Source organism: Nycticebus coucang, chromosome 3 (assembly GCF_027406575.1).
Source record: "Nycticebus coucang isolate mNycCou1 chromosome 3, mNycCou1.pri, whole genome shotgun sequence".
Lineage (NCBI taxonomy): Eukaryota > Metazoa > Chordata > Mammalia > Primates > Lorisidae > Nycticebus > Nycticebus coucang.
The window spans coordinates 64,412,999-64,431,702 of NC_069782.1; the positions used below are offsets into that span (position 1 = coordinate 64,412,999).

Here is an 18,704-nt window from a genome sequence, read left to right on the forward strand (position 1 = left end):
CCACAGTCCACCCACCTTGGCCTCCCAGAGTGCTAGGATTACCACCATGCAGGCCTATATAAATTTTTTTTGGGGGGGGGGATGAGCAAGAAATTTTAAAAAAAGGTCCATGCATAATTTTTGCTATATCTGACACCTCAGATAAACAAAACAGGCCTCAAATAATCCACATGGCCCACAGGCCCCGGCTGGACACCCGCGACAGTAGTAGATTTTCAGATGGCCCAGCACCACCTGCCCCTTTCTTTCCCCCATCATGACACTTTACTGAGATCTGGGGATTTCTCCTCAGACCACGGGGTCTTTGCTAAGGGGAGGGCAGCCTTGTCTTTCACAGATGAGCCTGAGCTACAGGCCAGTACACTCTCCACAGACTGATCTGAGCACTAGGAGGACCCAGTTCTCTCTATAAATTTTTAATTGAAGTGTAATTTACATACCAAAACACTGCACAGATTTTAGGAACACAGGTAGATGAGTTTTATCAGAACCACGAGACCTCTAACTTCCCAAAAGGTATGGACCCAAAATTCTCAAACTACATCCTAAAGGTGACATGTGGCTTGGTTTTGTTTTTTTCTTTTTCTGAGACAGAATCTCACTATGTTGCCCCCAGTAGAGTACCATGGTTTCACAGCTCACAACAACCTCAAACTCTTGGGCTTAAGCGATTTGTTTGCCTCAGCCTCCCAAGTAGCTAGGACTATAGGTACCTGCTACAACGCTGGGCTATATTTTTTATAGCAGTTCTCATTGTTGCTTAGCTGGCCCGGGCTGTGTTCAAACCGCCAGCCTGTGTGTATGTGACTGGTGCCATAACCACTGTGCTACAGGTGCCAAGTTGGTTTTGGTTTTTTCTTTCTTAAATTTCTTATTGTGGTAAAAAACACTGACACAAAATTTACCATCTTAACTATTTTTATTCTATTTTTTTGTTTTGTTTTGTTATTTATTTTATTTTATTTATTTTTAAGGCTAGTCAAGCGAAGCAGTGGGAGTGAAGAAGGAACAAAGGAGGGCGGCGCCTGTGGCTCAAGGAGTAGGGCTCCGGTCCCATATGCTGGAGGTGGTGGGTTCAAACCCAGCCCCAGCCAAAAAAAAAAAAAAGAAGGAACAAAGGAATCTGTAACTGGTTGTGATCAATTAGTTGTAAACACCACTGTACTGGGACCAGACTTATTATCTTTTTTTGGTAGAGACAAGGTCTTGTTCTGTCACCCAGGCTGGAATGCAGTGGGATCATCATAGCTCACCACAGCCTTGAACTCCTAGCCTGAAACAATCCTCTCACCTCAGCTTCCCGAGTAAATGGGACAACTGACTCACACGATCATACCAGGCTGATTTTTAATGTTTTTTAAAGATAGAGCCTTACGTTGTCCAAGCTGATCATGAACTGCTGGGCTCAAGAGCTCCTCCAGGCTTGGCACTGTAGTTCAGTGGTTAGGGCACCGGCCACATAGACCAGGGCTGGTGGGTTTGAACCCGGCCTGGGCCAGCTAAACAACAGTGACAACTACAACAAAAAAAAACCTGGGCGTTGTGGCGAGTGCCTGTAGTCCCAGCTACTCGGGAGGCTGAGGCAAGAGAATCGCTTAAGCCCAGGAGTTGGAGGTTGCTGTGAGCTGTGTGATGCCATGGCACTCTACCGAGGGTGATAAAGTGAGACTCTGTCTCTACAAAAAAAAAAAAGAAAGCTGGGCAGAATGTTTCAGGCACAGGGTGTGTGCAAGGTACCTGAGGTATGAACGTGTATGGTATGATTGAGCAGCAAGGAGTTTCCTGTGACTGCAGAAGGTGAGGCCAGAGTAGGAGTGAATAGAGTGTGCAGGGTCTTGTGTGCCAGGGAGAGGACTTGGGCTTTTGTTCTGAGAGAGATGGGAGCCATAGAGATTTCTGAGCAGAGGAGGAGTGTGGCCTGTCTCAGGTGTTCACATGCTTCTACAGGATCCAGTGACAGAAGCCAAAAGATAGGAGAGAGGCAAATAGTAGTAGTCTAGGGGCATGAATCACCTAATGTTAAAGTGCTTAATACATGAACACATCTATATGTGCCCATGGCTTGGCTGAGCATGGTGGGACACACCATTAGTCTCAGAGGTAGGAGGATCACTGGAGCCCAGGATTTTAAGGCTGCAGGGAGCTACGATTAGGCCACTGCCCTCCAGCCTGGGTAACAGACCAAGACCCTGTCTCTATTTTAAAAAATAATAATAAAAACAAACAAACAAGGTGCCCATGGGATTCCAGCTCTCAGGTAAGTCCCAGCTCCATCCTATCTATCTCTGTACCATGTGCTACCTTTCATAACCCTGAGCTTCAGTTTTTCTGTCTCTAAAATGGAATCAATTTAATAGCATCAGGTGCCTCTTAGGGCTACTGTGAGAATTCAGTGAAGTGATGTGGGTGCAGCACTTACCTGAGAGCTAAGTACATGCTGAATGCTCAGTCATTGAGGGTTATTCACATAACATAGAGTTGGGTAACAGGGTTCTAATGCAAGCTCCCATTGGCTGTGTGACCTTGGGCAAGTCATGAACCACCCTGTTGCTAAACCGTCTACACTCAGGGCCTCATTGTGAGGATTACATGCAGAAGTAAATGTGTGATTTGGTGTCTAGCATAGTCTTCATATACAGTAGATGCTCTATCTTGTGCTCTTCTAGGCTTCCCCACCCAGAGGCTGTTTGTTCTCAAGCCCTTTGTTGAAAAGACTTGTCTCGGCAGCTGGAATACCCATTTATGAGGCACATACTTCTGGAAAGGTGGAGAGCAGCCAGGTTGCCTGCCTGGGTGAAGCCTCAGGCTGCTGCAGCCCTTGGGGACTTGGCCAGGATCTGGATGCTCTGGGGGCTGGGTGGCATTTGCAGTGTGACTGAGCAGCCTGTAGCAGTTCCTTATCTCCCACACCCAGTGCAGCGGGGTGGGGCAGCTGTCATGGCCAGCAAAACCAGGACCCAAGGGCTACCTCTTCCACCCCCTAGGCCCCTAATTGGACCTCATTTAACAGCCCAATTTCCACACCATTGCTGCATTTCTTTGCTCTGCTCATCCCAGCATCTACCAAAGAAAGGCCTTCATTTGCTTTGAAGCTCTGTCCCTCCCCAGCCATGTGGGCTGAGCAAACAGTCTCAGTTTGCTACTCTGCCAAAGGGGCTCACATTAATGGTTAGCATGTGTTGAAGCTGGGTACCCCAGACCCTTGTAAGTGTTGCTAAGTACTTTTTGCACATCAAGTCGTAGGAAACACCTACAAAGGAAGTGCAAGTATTTGTTTCATTCTCCAGATAGGAAGATAGCAGCGGAGAGGGAAAAGCTTTGTTCAACTATACCCAAGACGGACATAAGCCCCTCCATGATCTGACTCCCCCACTTCCACGCTGTGAATCCACTGGAACAATTACATTTCCAGTGTAATTTTCCAGTGCCTCAATTTCCCCAATATTTATGGGGAGTAAATTACATAACTTTTCATTCCTCCTCCACTCTGTCATCGCACCCTGAAAGCAACCCTTCCCAATATGAAAGTGAGCATTTATGTGTGCCAATAAAACTTTACTTATGGACCCTGACATTTCTCTCTTACAGCATTTTTTTTTTTTTTTTTTGCGGTTTTTGGCCAGGGCTGGGTTTGAACCTCTGACATATGGGGCAGTTGCCCTACTCCTTTGAGCCACAGGTGCCGCCCTTTTTTTTTCTTTTTGAGACAGTCTCACTATGTCACAGCAACCTCAAACCTCAAACAGCAACCTCAAACCCTTGGGCTTAAGCAATTCTCTTGCCTCAGCCTCCGTACCTCAGAGGACTACAGGTGCCCACCACAACGCCTGGCTATTGGGCAGCGCCTGTGGCTCAAAGGGGTAGAGCGCCAGTCCCTGTATGCTGAAGGTGGCGGGTTCAAACCTAGCCCTGGCCAAAAAAAAATGCACAACGCCTGACTGTTTTTTTGTTGCAGATGTCATTGTTGTTTAGCCGGCCTGGGCTGGGTTTAAACCCACTAGTCTTGGTACATGTGGCCAGTGGTGCCATACCTGCTGTGCTACGGTCACCGGAGTCTACCTTACAGCATTTTTTTTTTTTTTTTTTTTTTGCAGTTTTATTTTTGGCTGGGGCCAGGTTTGAACCCTCCACCTCTGGTATATGGGGCTGGTATATGGGGCCAGCGCCCTACTCCTTTGATCCACAGGTGCCACCCTCTTACGACATTTTTTTTTTTTTTTTTTTGTAGAGACAGAGTCTCACTGTACCGCCCTCTGGTAGAGTGCCATGACATCACAAGGCTCACAGCAACCTCCAACTCTTGGGCTTACGCGACTCTCTTGCCTCAGAATCCAGAGCAGCCGGGATTACAAGTGCCCGCCACAACGCCCGGCTATTTTGTTGTTGCAGTTTGGCCGGGGCTGGGTTTGAACCCGCCACCCTCGGCATATGGGGCCAGTGCCCTACTCATTGAGCCACAGGCGCCGCCCCTCTTACAGCATTTTTAACATCACAAAATTGGATGTTAAAGCGCCGCCCCTCTTACAGCATTTTAACATCACAAAGTTGGATTCTTTGGATATTTTTCAACCACTTAAAATGTAAACACCGATCTTAGCTCTGAGCCATGTGACAACAGGTGGTTGGGCTGGATGTGACCAGAAGGGTGGTTTGTCAACCCCTGGCCAGGATGGTTAAGATGCTATGGTAAACAAACTAATGCCTCCACCTGCCACAATGTCCTAAAACCTGGAAATATGGCAGGTTAGCTTATGTGGCAAAAATGGGACTTTTCAGATGTGATTATGTTTTTTTTTTTTTTTGTAGAGACAGAGTCTCACTTTATGGCCCTCGTAGAGTGCCGTGGCCTCACACAGCTCACAGCAACCTCCAACTCCTGGGCTTAAGCAATTCTCTTGCCTCAGCCTCCCGAGAAGCTGGGACTACAGGCGCCCGCCACAACGCCCGGCTATTTTTTGGTTGCAGTTTGGCCGGGGCCGGGTTTGAACCCGCCACCCTCGGTATATGGGGCCGGCGCCTTACCGACTGAGCCACAGGCGCCGCCCCAGATGTGATTATGTTAAGGATTTTGAGTTGGGAGATTATTCTGGATTATCCACAGATAAGCATTCCTACAAATGGAAGAGGAAGGGAAAGGAGTCAGTGAGGACATGAAACAATAGGAGTAGGGATGGGCTTGATGTGATTGTTGGCATTAAAGATGCATTTCTCTTTTTTTTTAAGGCAGAGTCTCACTTTATCGCCCTGGTAGAGTACTGTAGAGTCATAGCTCTCAGCAACTTCCAACTCCTGGGCTTAGGTGATTCTCTTGCCTCAGCCTCCCCAGTAGCTGGGACTACAGCCGCTCGCCAAAACGCCTGGCTATTTTTTTTTGTTGCAGTTTGGCTGGGGCTGGGTTCGAACCTGCTACCCTTGGTATATGGGGCTGGTGCCCTACCCACTGAGCCACAGGCACTGCCCTAAAGATGCATTTCTTTTTTTTTTTTTTTTTTTTGTAGAGACAGAGTCTCACTTTATGGCCCTCGGTAGAGTGCTGTGGCCTCCCACAGCTCACAGCAACCTCCAACTCCTGGGCTTAAGCGATTCTCTTGCCTCAGCCTCCCGAGCAGCTGGGACTACAGGCACCCGCCACAGCGCCCGGCTATTTTTTGGTTGGAGTTTGGCCGGGGCCGGGTTTGAACCCGCCACCCTCGGTATATGGGGCCGGCGCCTTACTGACTGAGCCACAGGCGCCGCCCTAAAGATGCATTTCTAATTCTATGTCACTTAGGGATAACTAAAGTTCACATGACAAAGCCATGGCTCAATGTCCCACTCATGACACCAAACCCTCAGACTCAGCAATCTTTTCTTGAGACAACTGAGGTTTCCCCCATGTGTCCTCCCCTCCCCAAGCCCAGCCATATCATGCTCTGGCTTGAACACCATCAGTGGCTCCTACTTAGCTATAAGCCAAGGAATGCAGGTGGCCTCTAGAAACTACAACAGGCAAGGGAACACATTCTCCCCCTGGAACCTCCAGAAGAAACAGCCCTACCAACAACTCAACTGTAGGCTAGTGAGATGCATTTTGGACTTCTGACCTCCAGAAATGTAAGAAAATACATTTTTGATGTTTTAAGCTACCAAGTCATCGATAGTCTGTTATAGCAGCCATAGAAAACAAAAATCACTTGACCCTTGAACAATATGAGTGTTAATGGTGCTAATACCCCATGCAGTTCAAAATCCACATATGACTTTTTTTTTTTTTTTTTAATTTTGAGACAGAATCTCACTCTATTGCCTGGGCTAGAGTGCTATGGCTTCAGCCTAGCTCATGGCAACCTCAGACTCCTGGGCTCAAGCCATTCTCCTGCCTCAGCCTTACAAGTAGCTGGGACTATAGAAGCGGGCCACCACAGCAGGCTAATTTTTTTCTCTTTCTTTCTTTTTTTTTTTGTAGAGACAGAGTCTCGCTGTACCGCCCTTGGGTAGAGTGCCGTGGCGTCACACGGCTCACAGCAACCTCTAACTCTTGGGCTTACATGATTCTCCTGCCTCAGCCTCCCGAGCAGCTGGGACTACAGGCGCCCGCCACAACGCCCGGCTATTTTTTCTCTTTCTTTCTTTCATTTTTGAAACAGTTTGCCTCTGTCACCCTGGGTAGAGTGCTATGGCATCATACCTCACAGCAACCTAAAACTCCTGGGCTCAAGCCATCCTACCTTCTTGGCCTCCCAAGTAGCTGGGACTACTGGTGCCTGCCACAGTGCCCTGCTAGTTTTTCCAGTTTTAGTAGGGATAGGGTCTCCCTCTTGCTGGAGCAGGTCTCCAACTCTTGATCTCAAGTGATCCTCCTATTTTGGCCTCCCAGAGTGCTAGGAGGCCAGGAGTGAAGCACCAGGCCCAGAACCATGTATAACTTTTGACTCCCCTAAAACTTAACTGCTAATAATCTACTGTTGACCATAATTACCAATGACTAAAAGTTTATTTACACATAATTTGTATGTTATTTGTATTATTATATATACTGCATTTTTACGATAAGGTAAAATAGAGAAAAAAGAATGTTTTAAGAAAATTAAGGAGGTGGCACCTGTGGCTCAGTGAGTAGGGCGCCGGCCCCATATACCGAGGGTGGCGGGTTCAAACCCAGCCCCGGCTGAACTGCAACCAAAAAATAGCCACGTGTTGTGGTGGGCGCCTGTAGTCCCAGCTGCTCGGGAGGCTGAGGCAGGAGAATCGCGGAAGCCCAAGAGCTGGAGGTTGCTGTGAGTGCTGTGACATCATGGCACTCTACCGAGGGTGGTTAAGTGAGACTCTGTCTCTACAAAAAAGAAAAAAAGAAAATTAAGGGCCGCACCTGTGGCTCAAAGGAGTAGGGTGCCAACCCCATATACTGGAGGTGGCGGATTCAAACCTGGCCCTGGACAAAAACTGCAAAAAAAAAGAAAATTAAAAAGAAAATAAAATCATAAGGGGCCAGGTGTGGTGGTTCAAGAAAAAGAAAAAAGAACATCAGAGGAAAAAGAAAATACATTTATTACTCATTAAGTGAATGTGGATCATCAGAAAGGTCTTCATGGAGCAGGCTGAGAAGAGGAGGAAAGGAGGGGTTGCTCTTGCTGTCTCAGGGGTAGCAGATATAGAAGAAAATCTTTGTGTAAGTGAACACTAACTTAAGATCTGGCTCTGCGGCGGGCGGCGTCTGTGGCTCAAGGAGTAGGGCGCCGGTCCCATATGCCAGAGGTGGCAGGTTCAAACCACAGTCTTTCTCTCCATGGACACATTATCTCTCTATAGGCCTCAGGGCTACATCTGTGGAATGGGGCTGATGATGGGATCAATCTCACAAAGCTGCTGTAAGGATGAGATGAGGTGAGCTAGCTAACATTTAGAAGAGTCCCCAGGGATGGGCACGTGACTCACACCTATAATCCTAGCACTCTGGGTGGGCAAGGCCAGTAGGAATTCATGACCAATATCAGTAAGAACAAGACCCTGGCGGCGCCTGTGGCTCAAGGAGTAGGGCGCTGGTCCCATATGCTGGAGGTGGTGGGTTCAAACCCAGCCCCGGCCAAAAAAAAAAAAAAAAAGAACAAGACCCTGTCACTAGTAAAAATAGAAAAAAAAAATGATCTGGGTGTAATGGCAGGAGTCTGTAGTCCCAGCTACTCGGGAGGCTAAGTTAGGAGAATCACTTGAGCCCAGGAGTTTGAGGTTGCTGTAAGCTAGGCTGATGCCATGACACTCTAGCCTGGACAACAAAAACTCTGCCCCCCCACCAAAAAAAGAAGAGTGCCCAGGTTGGGTATAGTACTCATGCCTAGTAGGAGGTCAAAGTGGGAGGAACACATAAGGTCAGGAGTTCAAGACTAGTCTGGGAAAAATAGTGAGACCCCATATCTACAAAAAATATTTAAAGGGGTGGTGCCTGTGGCTCAGTGGGTAAGGCACCAGCACCATATACTTGGGGGGGCGAGTTCGAACCCGGCCCTGGCCAAACTGCAATAAAAAAATAGCCAGGCGTTGTGATGGGTGCCTGTAGTTCCAACTACTCGGGAGGCTGAAGCAAGAGAATTGCCTAGGCACAGGAGTTGGAGGTTGCTATGAGCTGTGACTACCATACTCTACCAAGGGCAATAAAATGAGACTGTCTCTAAAAAAAAACCAAAAAACCAGCCAGGGCCTGCTAAAAAAAAAAAAAATATATATATATATATATTTAATGTATATTATATATATATTTAAAATTGGTGGCTCCTGTGGCTCCAAAGGTGGCAGGTTCAAACTGGCCCTGGCTAAACTGCAACAAAAGATAACCAGGCATTGTGGTGGGTGCCTGTAGTCCCAGCTACTTCGGAGGCTGAGGCAAAAGAATCGCTTAAGCCCAAGAGTTGGAGATTGCTGTGAGCTGTGATGTCATAGCGAGAGCAATAAAGTGAGACTGTCTCTAAAAAAAAATTTTTTTTTAATTAGCTGGGCAAGGCTGGGGCATGGTGCCTCATGCCTGTAATCCTAGCACTGTGGGAGGCTGAGGCGGGTGGATTACCTGAGCTCACAGGTTCAAGACCAGGCTGAGCCAGAGCAAGACCTCGTGTCTAAAAATAGGCTCAGTGCCTCTAGCTCAGCGGCTAGGGCACATACACCAGGGCTGGTGGGTTTGAAACCAGCCAGGGCCTGCTAAAAACAATGATGACAACAATAACAAAAAATGGCAGGGCATTGTGGCAGGCACTTGTAGTCCCAGGTACTGGGAGGCTGAGGCAAGAGAATTGCTTAAGCCTAAAAAGTTTGAGGTCGCTGTGAACTGTGATGCCACGGTACTCTTCGGAGGGCAACTTAGTGAGACTCTATCTCCCCCCAAAAAATATAGGCGGGTGTTGTGGTGGGCGTGCCTGTAGTCCCACCTACTTGGGAGGCTGACACAGAGTATCACTTGAGTCCAAGAGTTTGAGGTTGCTGTGAGCTATGACGCCACAGCACTCTATCAAGGGGGACAAAGTGAGATTCTATCTCAAATAAATAAATAGAAATAAAATTAGCTGGGCCTGGGCGGCGCCTGTGGCTCAAAGAAGTAGGGTGCCGGCCCCATATGCCAGAGGTGGAGGGTTCAAATCCAGCCCCGGCCAAAAACTGAAAAAAAAACAAAACATTTAGCTGAGGGTGGCACCTGTGGCTCATTGAGTAGGGCGCGGGCCCCATATACCGAGAGTGGTGGGTTCAAACCCAGCCCTGCCCAAACTGCAACCAAAAAATAGCTGGGCACTGTGGCAGGTGCCTGTAGTCCCAGCTACTCACAAGACTGAGGCAAGAGAATCGCCTAAACCCAGGAGTTGGAGGTTGCCGTAAGCTGTGATGCCACGGCACTCTACCAAGGGTGGTAAAGTGAGACTCTGTCTCTAAAAAAAGAAAAAACAAATTTAGCTGGGCCTGGCAGTGTGTGCCTGTAATCCCAGGTACTCGGGAGGCTGAGACAAGAGGAAGATCACTTGAGCCCAAGGATTCAAGTTGGCCTTGAGCTATGATGACACCACTGCATTCTAGCCTGAGCAACAGAGCAAGACCCTGTCTTTAAGAATAAAACAAATAGAAAAAACCAAAACAGGGCGGCGCCTGTGGCTCAGTGAGTAGGGCGCCGGCCCCATATGCCGAGGGTGGCGGGTTCAGGCCCAGCCCCGGCCAAACTGCAACAAAAAATAGCCGGGCGTTGTGGCGGGCGCCTGTAGTCCCAGCTGCTTGGGAGGCTGAGGCAAGAGAATCTCGTAAGCCCAAGAGTTAGAGGTTGCTGTGAGCCGTGTGACGCCACGGCACTCTACCCGAGGGCGGTACAGTGAGACTCTGTCTCTACAAAAAAAAAAAAAAAAAAGAAAAAACCAAAACAAAACAAGAAGGAAGTGTGTGGCCAGTACATGGCAAATGGTCAGTAACTTGGGGGCATTGGCACTATTTTCATTGTTACCTTGCAGCGACTTTAGAAAGATTCAGCAGGTTCCCCTTCTGTAGGGCTTAGATCTGTCTCAATTATCAGAAACCATTAGTATTTACTGTTCCTCTCCCTTCATCCCATTCAGCAAATGTTAATGAGAGCTAATGGAACCCATCAGATGATAATACCAAAGTTCTCTCTTTCCTGAGAGCCCACAAGGCCAGGCCTTGAGCCAAGACTATGCCCTGTGCCCCTCTCTGCAGTTTTGTTTTCTTTTGTTTTGTTTGAGATAGAGTCCCTCATTTTGTCACCCTTTGTAGAGTGCTGTGGTGTCATAGTTCACAGCAACCTCAGACTCCTGGGCTTAAGCAATTCTCTTGCCTGAGGCCCCCAAGTAGCTGGGACTACAGGTGCCCACCACAATGCCCAGCTATTTTTAGAGACAAGGTCTTGCTCTTGCTCAAACTGGTCTCGAACCTGTGAGCTCAGGCAATCCACCCACCTCAGCCTCCCAAGTCCTGGGATTATAGGCGTGAGCCACCATGCCCAGCCTCCTCACTGCAGTTTTAATTTCATGTCACACAGGGGCAAATCAAGTTCATAAACCAAGGTCATGGGTCAGCTGTCCCACTCAACACCAAACCCTCAGACTCGGCAATCTTTTCCTGTGACAGCTGAGACTTCCCCATATACCCTCTGCTCCCTAACCTGGCCCTATCATGCTCCTGCCCAAACACTGTCAGTGGCTCCTACTTACCCAACAAACCTGTTTTGGAGATGGTGATCCATCTTGGGCAACTTTAAAACTGCTTCGCATCTCTGAGTCTTGGTTTCCTTTACTATAAAATGGGTTGATGACATGGCCTTGAGTACTGTAGACAGGGTCTGAAAGGTGGCAAGTTTTCTTCAGCACTGGCTACTTTTTTTTTTTTTTTTGTGGTTTTTTGCCGGGGCTGGGTTTGAACCCGCCACCTCCAGCATATGGGACCAGCGCCCTACTCCTTGAGCCACAGGTGCGGCCCTGGCTACTTTTTTTTATTTTTTTTTTTATTTTTGAGACAGAGTTTCACTTTGTGCAATTTATTTATTTATTTATTTATTTTGCTTAGCAGGCCCGGGCAGGGTTCGAATCCACCACCGCCAATGCACAGGGCCAGCACTCTAACCACTCAGCTATGGGCACCCAGCCTTAGACTTTCACTTTGTTGCCCCCAGTGGAGTGCTCTCGCATCATAGCTCACAGCAACCTCTAACTCTTGGGCTCAAGTTATTCTCCAGCCTCAGCCTTCCAAGTAATTGGGACTATAGGCACCCGCCACACGCCTGGCTATTTTTAGAAATGGGGGTCTCGCTTTAGCTAAGGCTGGTCTGGAACTCGTGAGTTCAGGCAATCCACCCACCTCGGCCTCCTAAAGTGCTGGAATTATAGGCGTGAGCCACCTTGTGCTGGCCTACCACTGGCTATTTGTATGTGGCTACTCCCAGGCTGGCTGTCATGCCAGCTGATATCAGAAACTTTCAGTATCCTTTTTTTTTTTTTTTTTTTTTTTTTGTGGTTTTTGGCCGGGGCTGGGTTTGAACCCACCACCTCCAGCATATGGGACCGGCGCCCTACCCGCTGAGCCACAGGCGCCGCCCCGGAGGTAATATTTCAATAGAGGCCTGAAGGAGGTGCAGCCAGGTGGGTATCTGAAAGAAGAACTTTCAAAGAAGAACAATTAAGGCAAAGGCCCTGAGGTGGGACTCTGCATAATGAGTTTGCAATGTAGCCAGGAGGCTAGTGAAGCTGGAACAGAGTAAGACAAGGGGAGAGAGGGAGGAGGTGGGGGCTAGAAGGTGAGAGGGCAGATCATGCAGGGCCTTGTGGGCCATGCTGAAGAGTTGAACTTTTTCTTTCAAGTAACATGGGAGCCATGGAGGGCTCTGGACAGAGGAAAGACATACTGTCATAAGTGTGCTCAGGTACCTCTGGCCACTGTTAAATGTTTCCTGCACTATGTCCAGACATATGACAAGACTGTATGAAAAGAATGTGGGCTGGCTCCGCACCTGTGGCTCAAGCAGCTAAGGCGCCAGCCACATACACCTGAGCTGGCGGGTTCGAATCCAGCCTGGGCCCACCAAACAACAATAATGGCTGCAACCAAAAAAAAAAAAAAAAATAGCCAGACGATGTGGCGGGCGTCTGTAGTCCCAGCTACTTGGGAGGCAGAGGCAGGAGAATCACTTGAGCCCAGGAGTTGGACGTTGCTGTGAGCTGTGATGCCACCGCACTCTACCCAGGGCGACAGCTTGAGGCTCTGTCTCAAAAAAAAAAAAAAAGAAAGAAAAGAATTGGGGCTGAGGAAAGGTTGGATTCTGGATAGATCCAAAGGCAGATGGGAAGAAGCAAGTCATCCCTGGTTCCTGACCCAAGCATCTGGAAAAACAGAGCTGCCATTATTGAGTCATGGGGACATTCAGGACCTTGGATGTAGCCATACTGAGTATGAGGTTCACGTGGGACAGGGGTCAGGAGAGGAAGCAAGTGTCACACAGGTGTATGCAGCTCAGGGGCAAGGCCCTCATGAGCATGGTCAGAGTAGAGCTGGTTGTTAAAGTCCCAAGTCTGCACAAGTGTCCCCAGAAGACCCCTGTAGCCAGGAAAAGAAGAGGCTCACGGCCTATGCCCAGACTCACTCTCTCTATCCACTGTTTGGATTGGGTGGGGTGGAACCAGCCAGCCTTTGGGCTGGCAGAAACTGCAAGAACCACAGGCTTACTTGGGAGTCCTAGTCACCCAAGGGCATGGCTTGGAGCTTCAGGCCTTGCCTATTTGCTGAAGTCTGTGGCCCAGGTGGGGCCTTCTCAGCGGAAGGCCATTCTGGGGGAAAGGGCATTTCTCTTTTTTTTAAAAAATTGAGACAGAGTCTCACTTTATCGCCCCGGGTAGAGTGCTGTGGTGTCACAGTTCACAGCAACCTCAAACTCTTAGGCTCAGATGACTCTCTTGCCTCAGCCTCCCTATTAGCTGGGACTACAGGTGCCCGCCAGAAAACCCAGATATTTTTGTTTTGTTTTGTTTTGTTTTAACAGGCGTGGGCTGGGTTTGAAGCCACTAGCCAGTCCCAGTGCTTATGGCCGGTGACCTAACCACTGAGCTATGGGCACCCAGCCAAGGGGAAGGGCGTTTCTCTAGGGACAAGCTGAGTTAGTGAGCAGAATCCTGCCTGTGGGATGCAGGACTCTGAGGCAGCAGGTACGATTATTAAATTCCAACTATATATGATGACACTGACTATATAACCCCATGCTGGCTGTATATCTGCCATGCCTCCAACTGTATAATGCCATGTTAGCCATATAGTTGGCATTGTATAGTATGCAGCTGGCCTCCAAGTTGGGAGTTGCAGGCTTAGTTTGCAAGCAAGTATACCGTCAGCATGTGGGTGAATGGTTAGTGTTGGAGTATAAAGCCAGTCGTATGTACCATGTGTTTATATACTCCTGTGGTATACTTCCACAATGGATGCACACCACATGTGAGTGATATACTCTCACCTCTACTTAACACACCCATGCACATTAAACACCAGCCATACCTCCCTGTTGACTGCGCCTCCACATTGACTATATGCCCCACACCTACTGTGTCCCCCCACGTGTACTGAATACCCAGGCACTGACCTCACAGTACATTCATGGCTGACTGAAACCTGCAGTGCCAGCTGTATACACCCTCATATCCTGTGTTGGGTGTTTAAGGCCAGTTTTGTTTTTATACATTAGCCCCACTTTATAGTTGAGGAAACAGAGGCTCAGGGAAGTTAAGTATTGGGAAGTGTTTTTTGGGTTAGAGGGGACAGAAGGAACGTTGGAACACAGGGCCACTCAGTAGGATGTGGGCTCTTCACTGTACCTGGGTCCCAACCCCATATCTGCACCAGTATGGGTTAAATAAATACTTGTTCTACTAAACAATGATTTCGGGATTAGCAAAATTGTGAGAGTGTATAGGAACAGCAGCTCTGGTGTCCTGGGGCCACAAAGGTAGTAGACTGGCAGTTCCAGGCACAAGAGTTGCCAGCCTTATTTTTTTAAAGTTTTCAAGAGGTTGAAGATGTGGATATTTTGGTGGACTCTAGCACTATTGAACTGTTGACAATTATTATTATTTTAAATGCAATAGAGTGCCAGGGACCATGCCTCATGGCTATAATCCCAGCACTCTGGGAGACCCAGGCTGGTGGATCATTTAAGGCCAGGAGTTGCAGACCAGCCTGAGCAGGAGTGAGACCCTGTCTCTACTAAAAATAGAAAAGCTAGCCTGCGCTTTTGTGGCTCAGTGAGTAGGGCGCCCGCCACACGTGCCGAGAGTGGTGGGTTCAGGCCCCACCCCGGGCAAACTGCAAAAAAAAAAAAAGTAGAACTAGCTGGGTTTTGTGGCAGATGCCTGTAGTCCGAGCTACTGAGGAGGCTTGATGCAAGAGAATCACTTGAGTCCAGCAGGAGTTTGAGGTTGCTGTGAGCTAGAGGCGAACAGGGCACTCAACCCAGGGTGACAGAGTTAGACAGTGTCAAAAAAAGGAAGGGAGGGAGGGAGGAAAAGGAAGAAAAGCAAGCAACAGACCAAAATAAAACTCCACAGCATGGTTTTGGTAGTTTTCAGCCCAAATACCCCATAGCTTCGTCTTCTGCTGTTTCTTTACCCTCCCAGTGCCTCAGGTTCCCCACCCGAGGAATGGGGCTATAGAGGCGCCCTTTCATGGTTGGGAGGTGTTCCAGGCGGTGTCCCTGCGCGGGGTGGATAGCCCAGGTCACAGGGAGAAGCCGCTGGTGGGTTCCTCGGGTCGGGGCGGGGCGGGCTAAATCCGGGTGGCCAGTGAGTGGCAGGAGCAGCTGCCGCCGGGCCGGGCGCCCTCCGCAGTCCCTTAGTGGAGCTCCCCAGCTCGGGCCGGTCTGACCGGTTTGGGCCGCCCCGCCTAGCTCTGGGCTGGGAGGAGCCGCCGCCAGCCCGGCGGTCCGTGTATCCCTCGGGGTCTCCGTGAATCTAAACCTCGGAACCAGACCCGGGACGCAGAGGGCGCCCGCGGGGATGGGGGCCGAGCGGCAGCATTACTACGGGAAGCACGGTAAGTAGCCACGGCCCGGGGCTGGCCACTCAGAAGGGATGGCGCGAGGATCTGGGGCGTGGGAAACTGGGGCAAGGGAGCAGAGCGGAATCGCAGATCTCACCCCTGGACCCCCACTGTCACCTTCCGGCACCCTCACCCCAAAAGTCTCCCCCGGAACGGCCTGTCAGGCGCCCCTCTTATCCGAAGGATCTGCCCCTTTCCCCACTGAGCGGCGCTCCTGCGGGACCCCTCTGCCGCGTATCCCCACGTCCCACATCAGACCTTCCCCCTGATCCCACCTGATCCCTGTTGGCCGCCATTCCAGCCACTTTCCCAGTGGTGGCCGCCAGGTGATGAATTTGTTCACAATTAATGACTCCAGTACTGGCCTTCACCTACTGAGGGCTTGAGTGTGGTCATTTGGGGCTAGGTGTCACAGAAAGTCTGCAGGGTATCTGAATTTTATTCTTGCCATGGCAAGAAACCCCTAGGGGCTTCAGAGAAAGAGGGGAGAGGGTCTTCCTGCCCTGTCTTGTTTCAGCTCATCTGCCCAGGTTAATCTTACTGACTTTCAGGAACGCCACAGAAGTATGACCCCACCTTCAAAGGACCCATTTACAACAGGTAAGAGCTCTGCTTTTTTTTTTGTGTGGAGGGGCGTCTTCCCTGATAATACTGCCCCAACCCCTGTTTGTTCTCACACACACCCTCTTGTGTCCAATAGACAGACTAGTGATAAATATTTGCAAGTTGACAGTGAAAAAAAAACTGTAGGCCAGTCGCGGTGGCTGTCACCTGTAATCCTAGCACTCTGGGAGCCCTTGGTGGGCTGATCACCTGAATTCAGATGTTCCACCAGCCTGAGCAAAAGCAAGACCCCTATAATAGCTGGGGGTGGGGGTGGGGCTAAGGCGCCTGTGGCTCAGTGGGTAGGGTGCCAGCCCCATATACCAAGAGTGGTGGGTTAAAACCCCGGCCCTGGCCAAACTGCAACAACAACAACAAAAGTAGCCGGGCATTGTGGGGGGCGCCTGTAGTCCCAGCTACTCTGGAAGCTGAGGCAAGAGAATTGCCTAAGCCCAGGAGTTGGAGGGTTGCTGTGAGTTGTGATGCCACAGCACTCTACTGAGAGCGATAAAGTTACTCTCTAAAAACAAAACAAAACAAAACAAAATATATATATATAGATGGGGGTTGTAGCCGGTACCTGTAGTCATAGCTACTTGGGAGGCTGATACAAGAGGATCACTTGAACCCAAGTTTGAGGTTGCTGTGAGCTAAGACACTACAGCATTCTACTGAGGGCGACAAAGTGAGACTGTCTCCAAAAAAATAATTAATTTCCTTAATATACCAAGAGTTCTTACAAATGAATTTTTTTTTTTTTTTTGGCAGTTTGTGGCCAGGACTGGGTTTGAACCCGTCACCTCTGGCATATGGGGCCGGCGCCCTACTCCTTTGAGCCACAGGTGCCACCCACAAATGAATTTTTTTAAATGGGCAGAAGACTGGAACAGAACTTTATAGAACAAGAAATTCTGTGAATAATGAACTTATGAAAAGATGTTTAACCTTAATAAAAAGTAAAGGAATATAATTGAAAACAAGAACCAACAAGGCCGGTGGATTGCCTGAGCTCACTGGTTCAAGACCAGCTTGAGCAAGAGTGAGACCCTGTCTCTAAAAATAGCCAGGTGTTAGGTGGCTCCTGTGGCTCACTGGGTAGGGCGCCCGCCCCAAATACCAAGGGTGGTGGGTTCAAACCCAGCCTCAGCCAAACTGTGGGGGGGCGCCTGTAGTCCCAGCTACTTGGGAGGCTGAGGCAAGAAAATCGCCTGGGGGTGTCTGTAGCTCAAAGGAGTAGGGCGCTGGCCCCATATGCAGGAGGTGGTGGGTTCAAACCCAGCCCCTGCCAAAAAAGGCAAAAAAAAAAAAAAAAGAGTCAAGAAAATCGCCTAAGCCCAAGGAGTTGGAAGTTGCTGTGAGCTGTGACGCCATGGTACTCTACTGAGGGTTAATAAGTGAGACTCTGTCTCAAAAAGAAAAAAAATAAATAAATAAATGGGGCGGCGCCTGTGGCTCAGTCCATAAGGCGCCGGCCCCATATACCAAGGGTGGCGGGTTCAAACCTGGCCCCGGCCAAACTGCAACCAAAAAATAGCCGGGCGTTGTGGCGGGCGCCTGTAGTCCCAGCTACTCAGGAGGCTGAAGCAAGAGAATCGCTTAAGCCCAGGAGTTGGAGGTTGCTGTGAGCTGTGTGAGGCCACGGCACTCCCATAAAGTGAGACTCCGTCTCTACAAAAAATAAATAAATAAATAAATAATAAAAATAGCCAGGTGTGTCAATTGCCTATAGTCCCAGCTACCTGGGAGGCTGAGGCAAGAGGATTACTTGAGCCCAAGAGTTTGAGGTTGCTGTGAATTATGATACCTTGGCACTCTACCAAGAGTGACAAACTGAGACTCTGTCTTAAAAAAAAAAAAAAAAGAAAAGAAAAGACATCGCTTCTCGGCCTTTTGGCTAAGATCAAGTGTAAAAAAAAAAAAAGAAAACAAAACAAAAACCAGGGCGGCGCCTGTGGCTCAGTGAGTAGGGCGCCGGCCAAGGGTGGCGGGTTCAAACCCAGCCCCAGCCAAACTGCAACAAAAAAATAGCCGGGCGTTGTGGTGGGCGCCTGTAGTCCCAGCTGCTCGGGAGGCTGAGGCAAGAGAATCGCGTAAGCCCAAGAGTTAGAGGTTGCTGTGAGCCGTGTGACACCATGGCACTCTACCCGAGGGCGGTACAGTGAGACTCTGTCTCTACAAAAAAAAAAAGAAAGAAAACAAAAACCAAATAAAATTTCCCCATGGCAGCTTCTCAAAGATTTTAAAAGATATTCTGCTCTGAAACAAATCTTTTTTGGGAGGGAATTTGGAAATGTGAAATATATTTTATGTGCATCTATTTGTTCCAAGAAAAATGTTCTTGTTTGTTCAAAACATTTTAATTCTAGGGAAAATTTTTCCCAATAAACCTTGTACACATGGACAAAGATGTATGACATTGCAGCCTTTGTTTCCCCTGAGATAGAGTCTCACTCTGTTGCCTAGCCTAGAATGCTGTGGCATCAGCCTACCTCACAGCATCCTCAAACTCCTGTGTTCAAACAGGGATGACAGGTGAGCACAACAACACCAGCTAATTTTTCTTTCTTTCT

At 48.9% G+C, this 18,704-nt stretch overlaps 1 protein-coding gene across 4 annotated transcripts in view; it reads left to right on the forward strand.

Annotated features, from left to right (window-relative positions):
* SLC44A2 (solute carrier family 44 member 2) overlaps positions 1–18,704 on the forward strand; it is a 42,338-nt gene that overhangs the window by 4,396 nt on the left and 19,238 nt on the right. For 2 of the 4 annotated variants that reach the window (XM_053583267.1, XM_053583266.1), the window contains exon 2: positions 16,083–16,131. In XM_053583267.1, coding sequence (XP_053439242.1) covers positions 16,083–16,131 — 49 coding nt within the window. Of the gene's footprint in view, positions 1–14,849; positions 15,526–16,082; positions 16,132–18,704 lie in introns of those variants that run through there. The other 2 variants (XM_053583268.1, XM_053583269.1) reach the window with 2 other exon arrangements.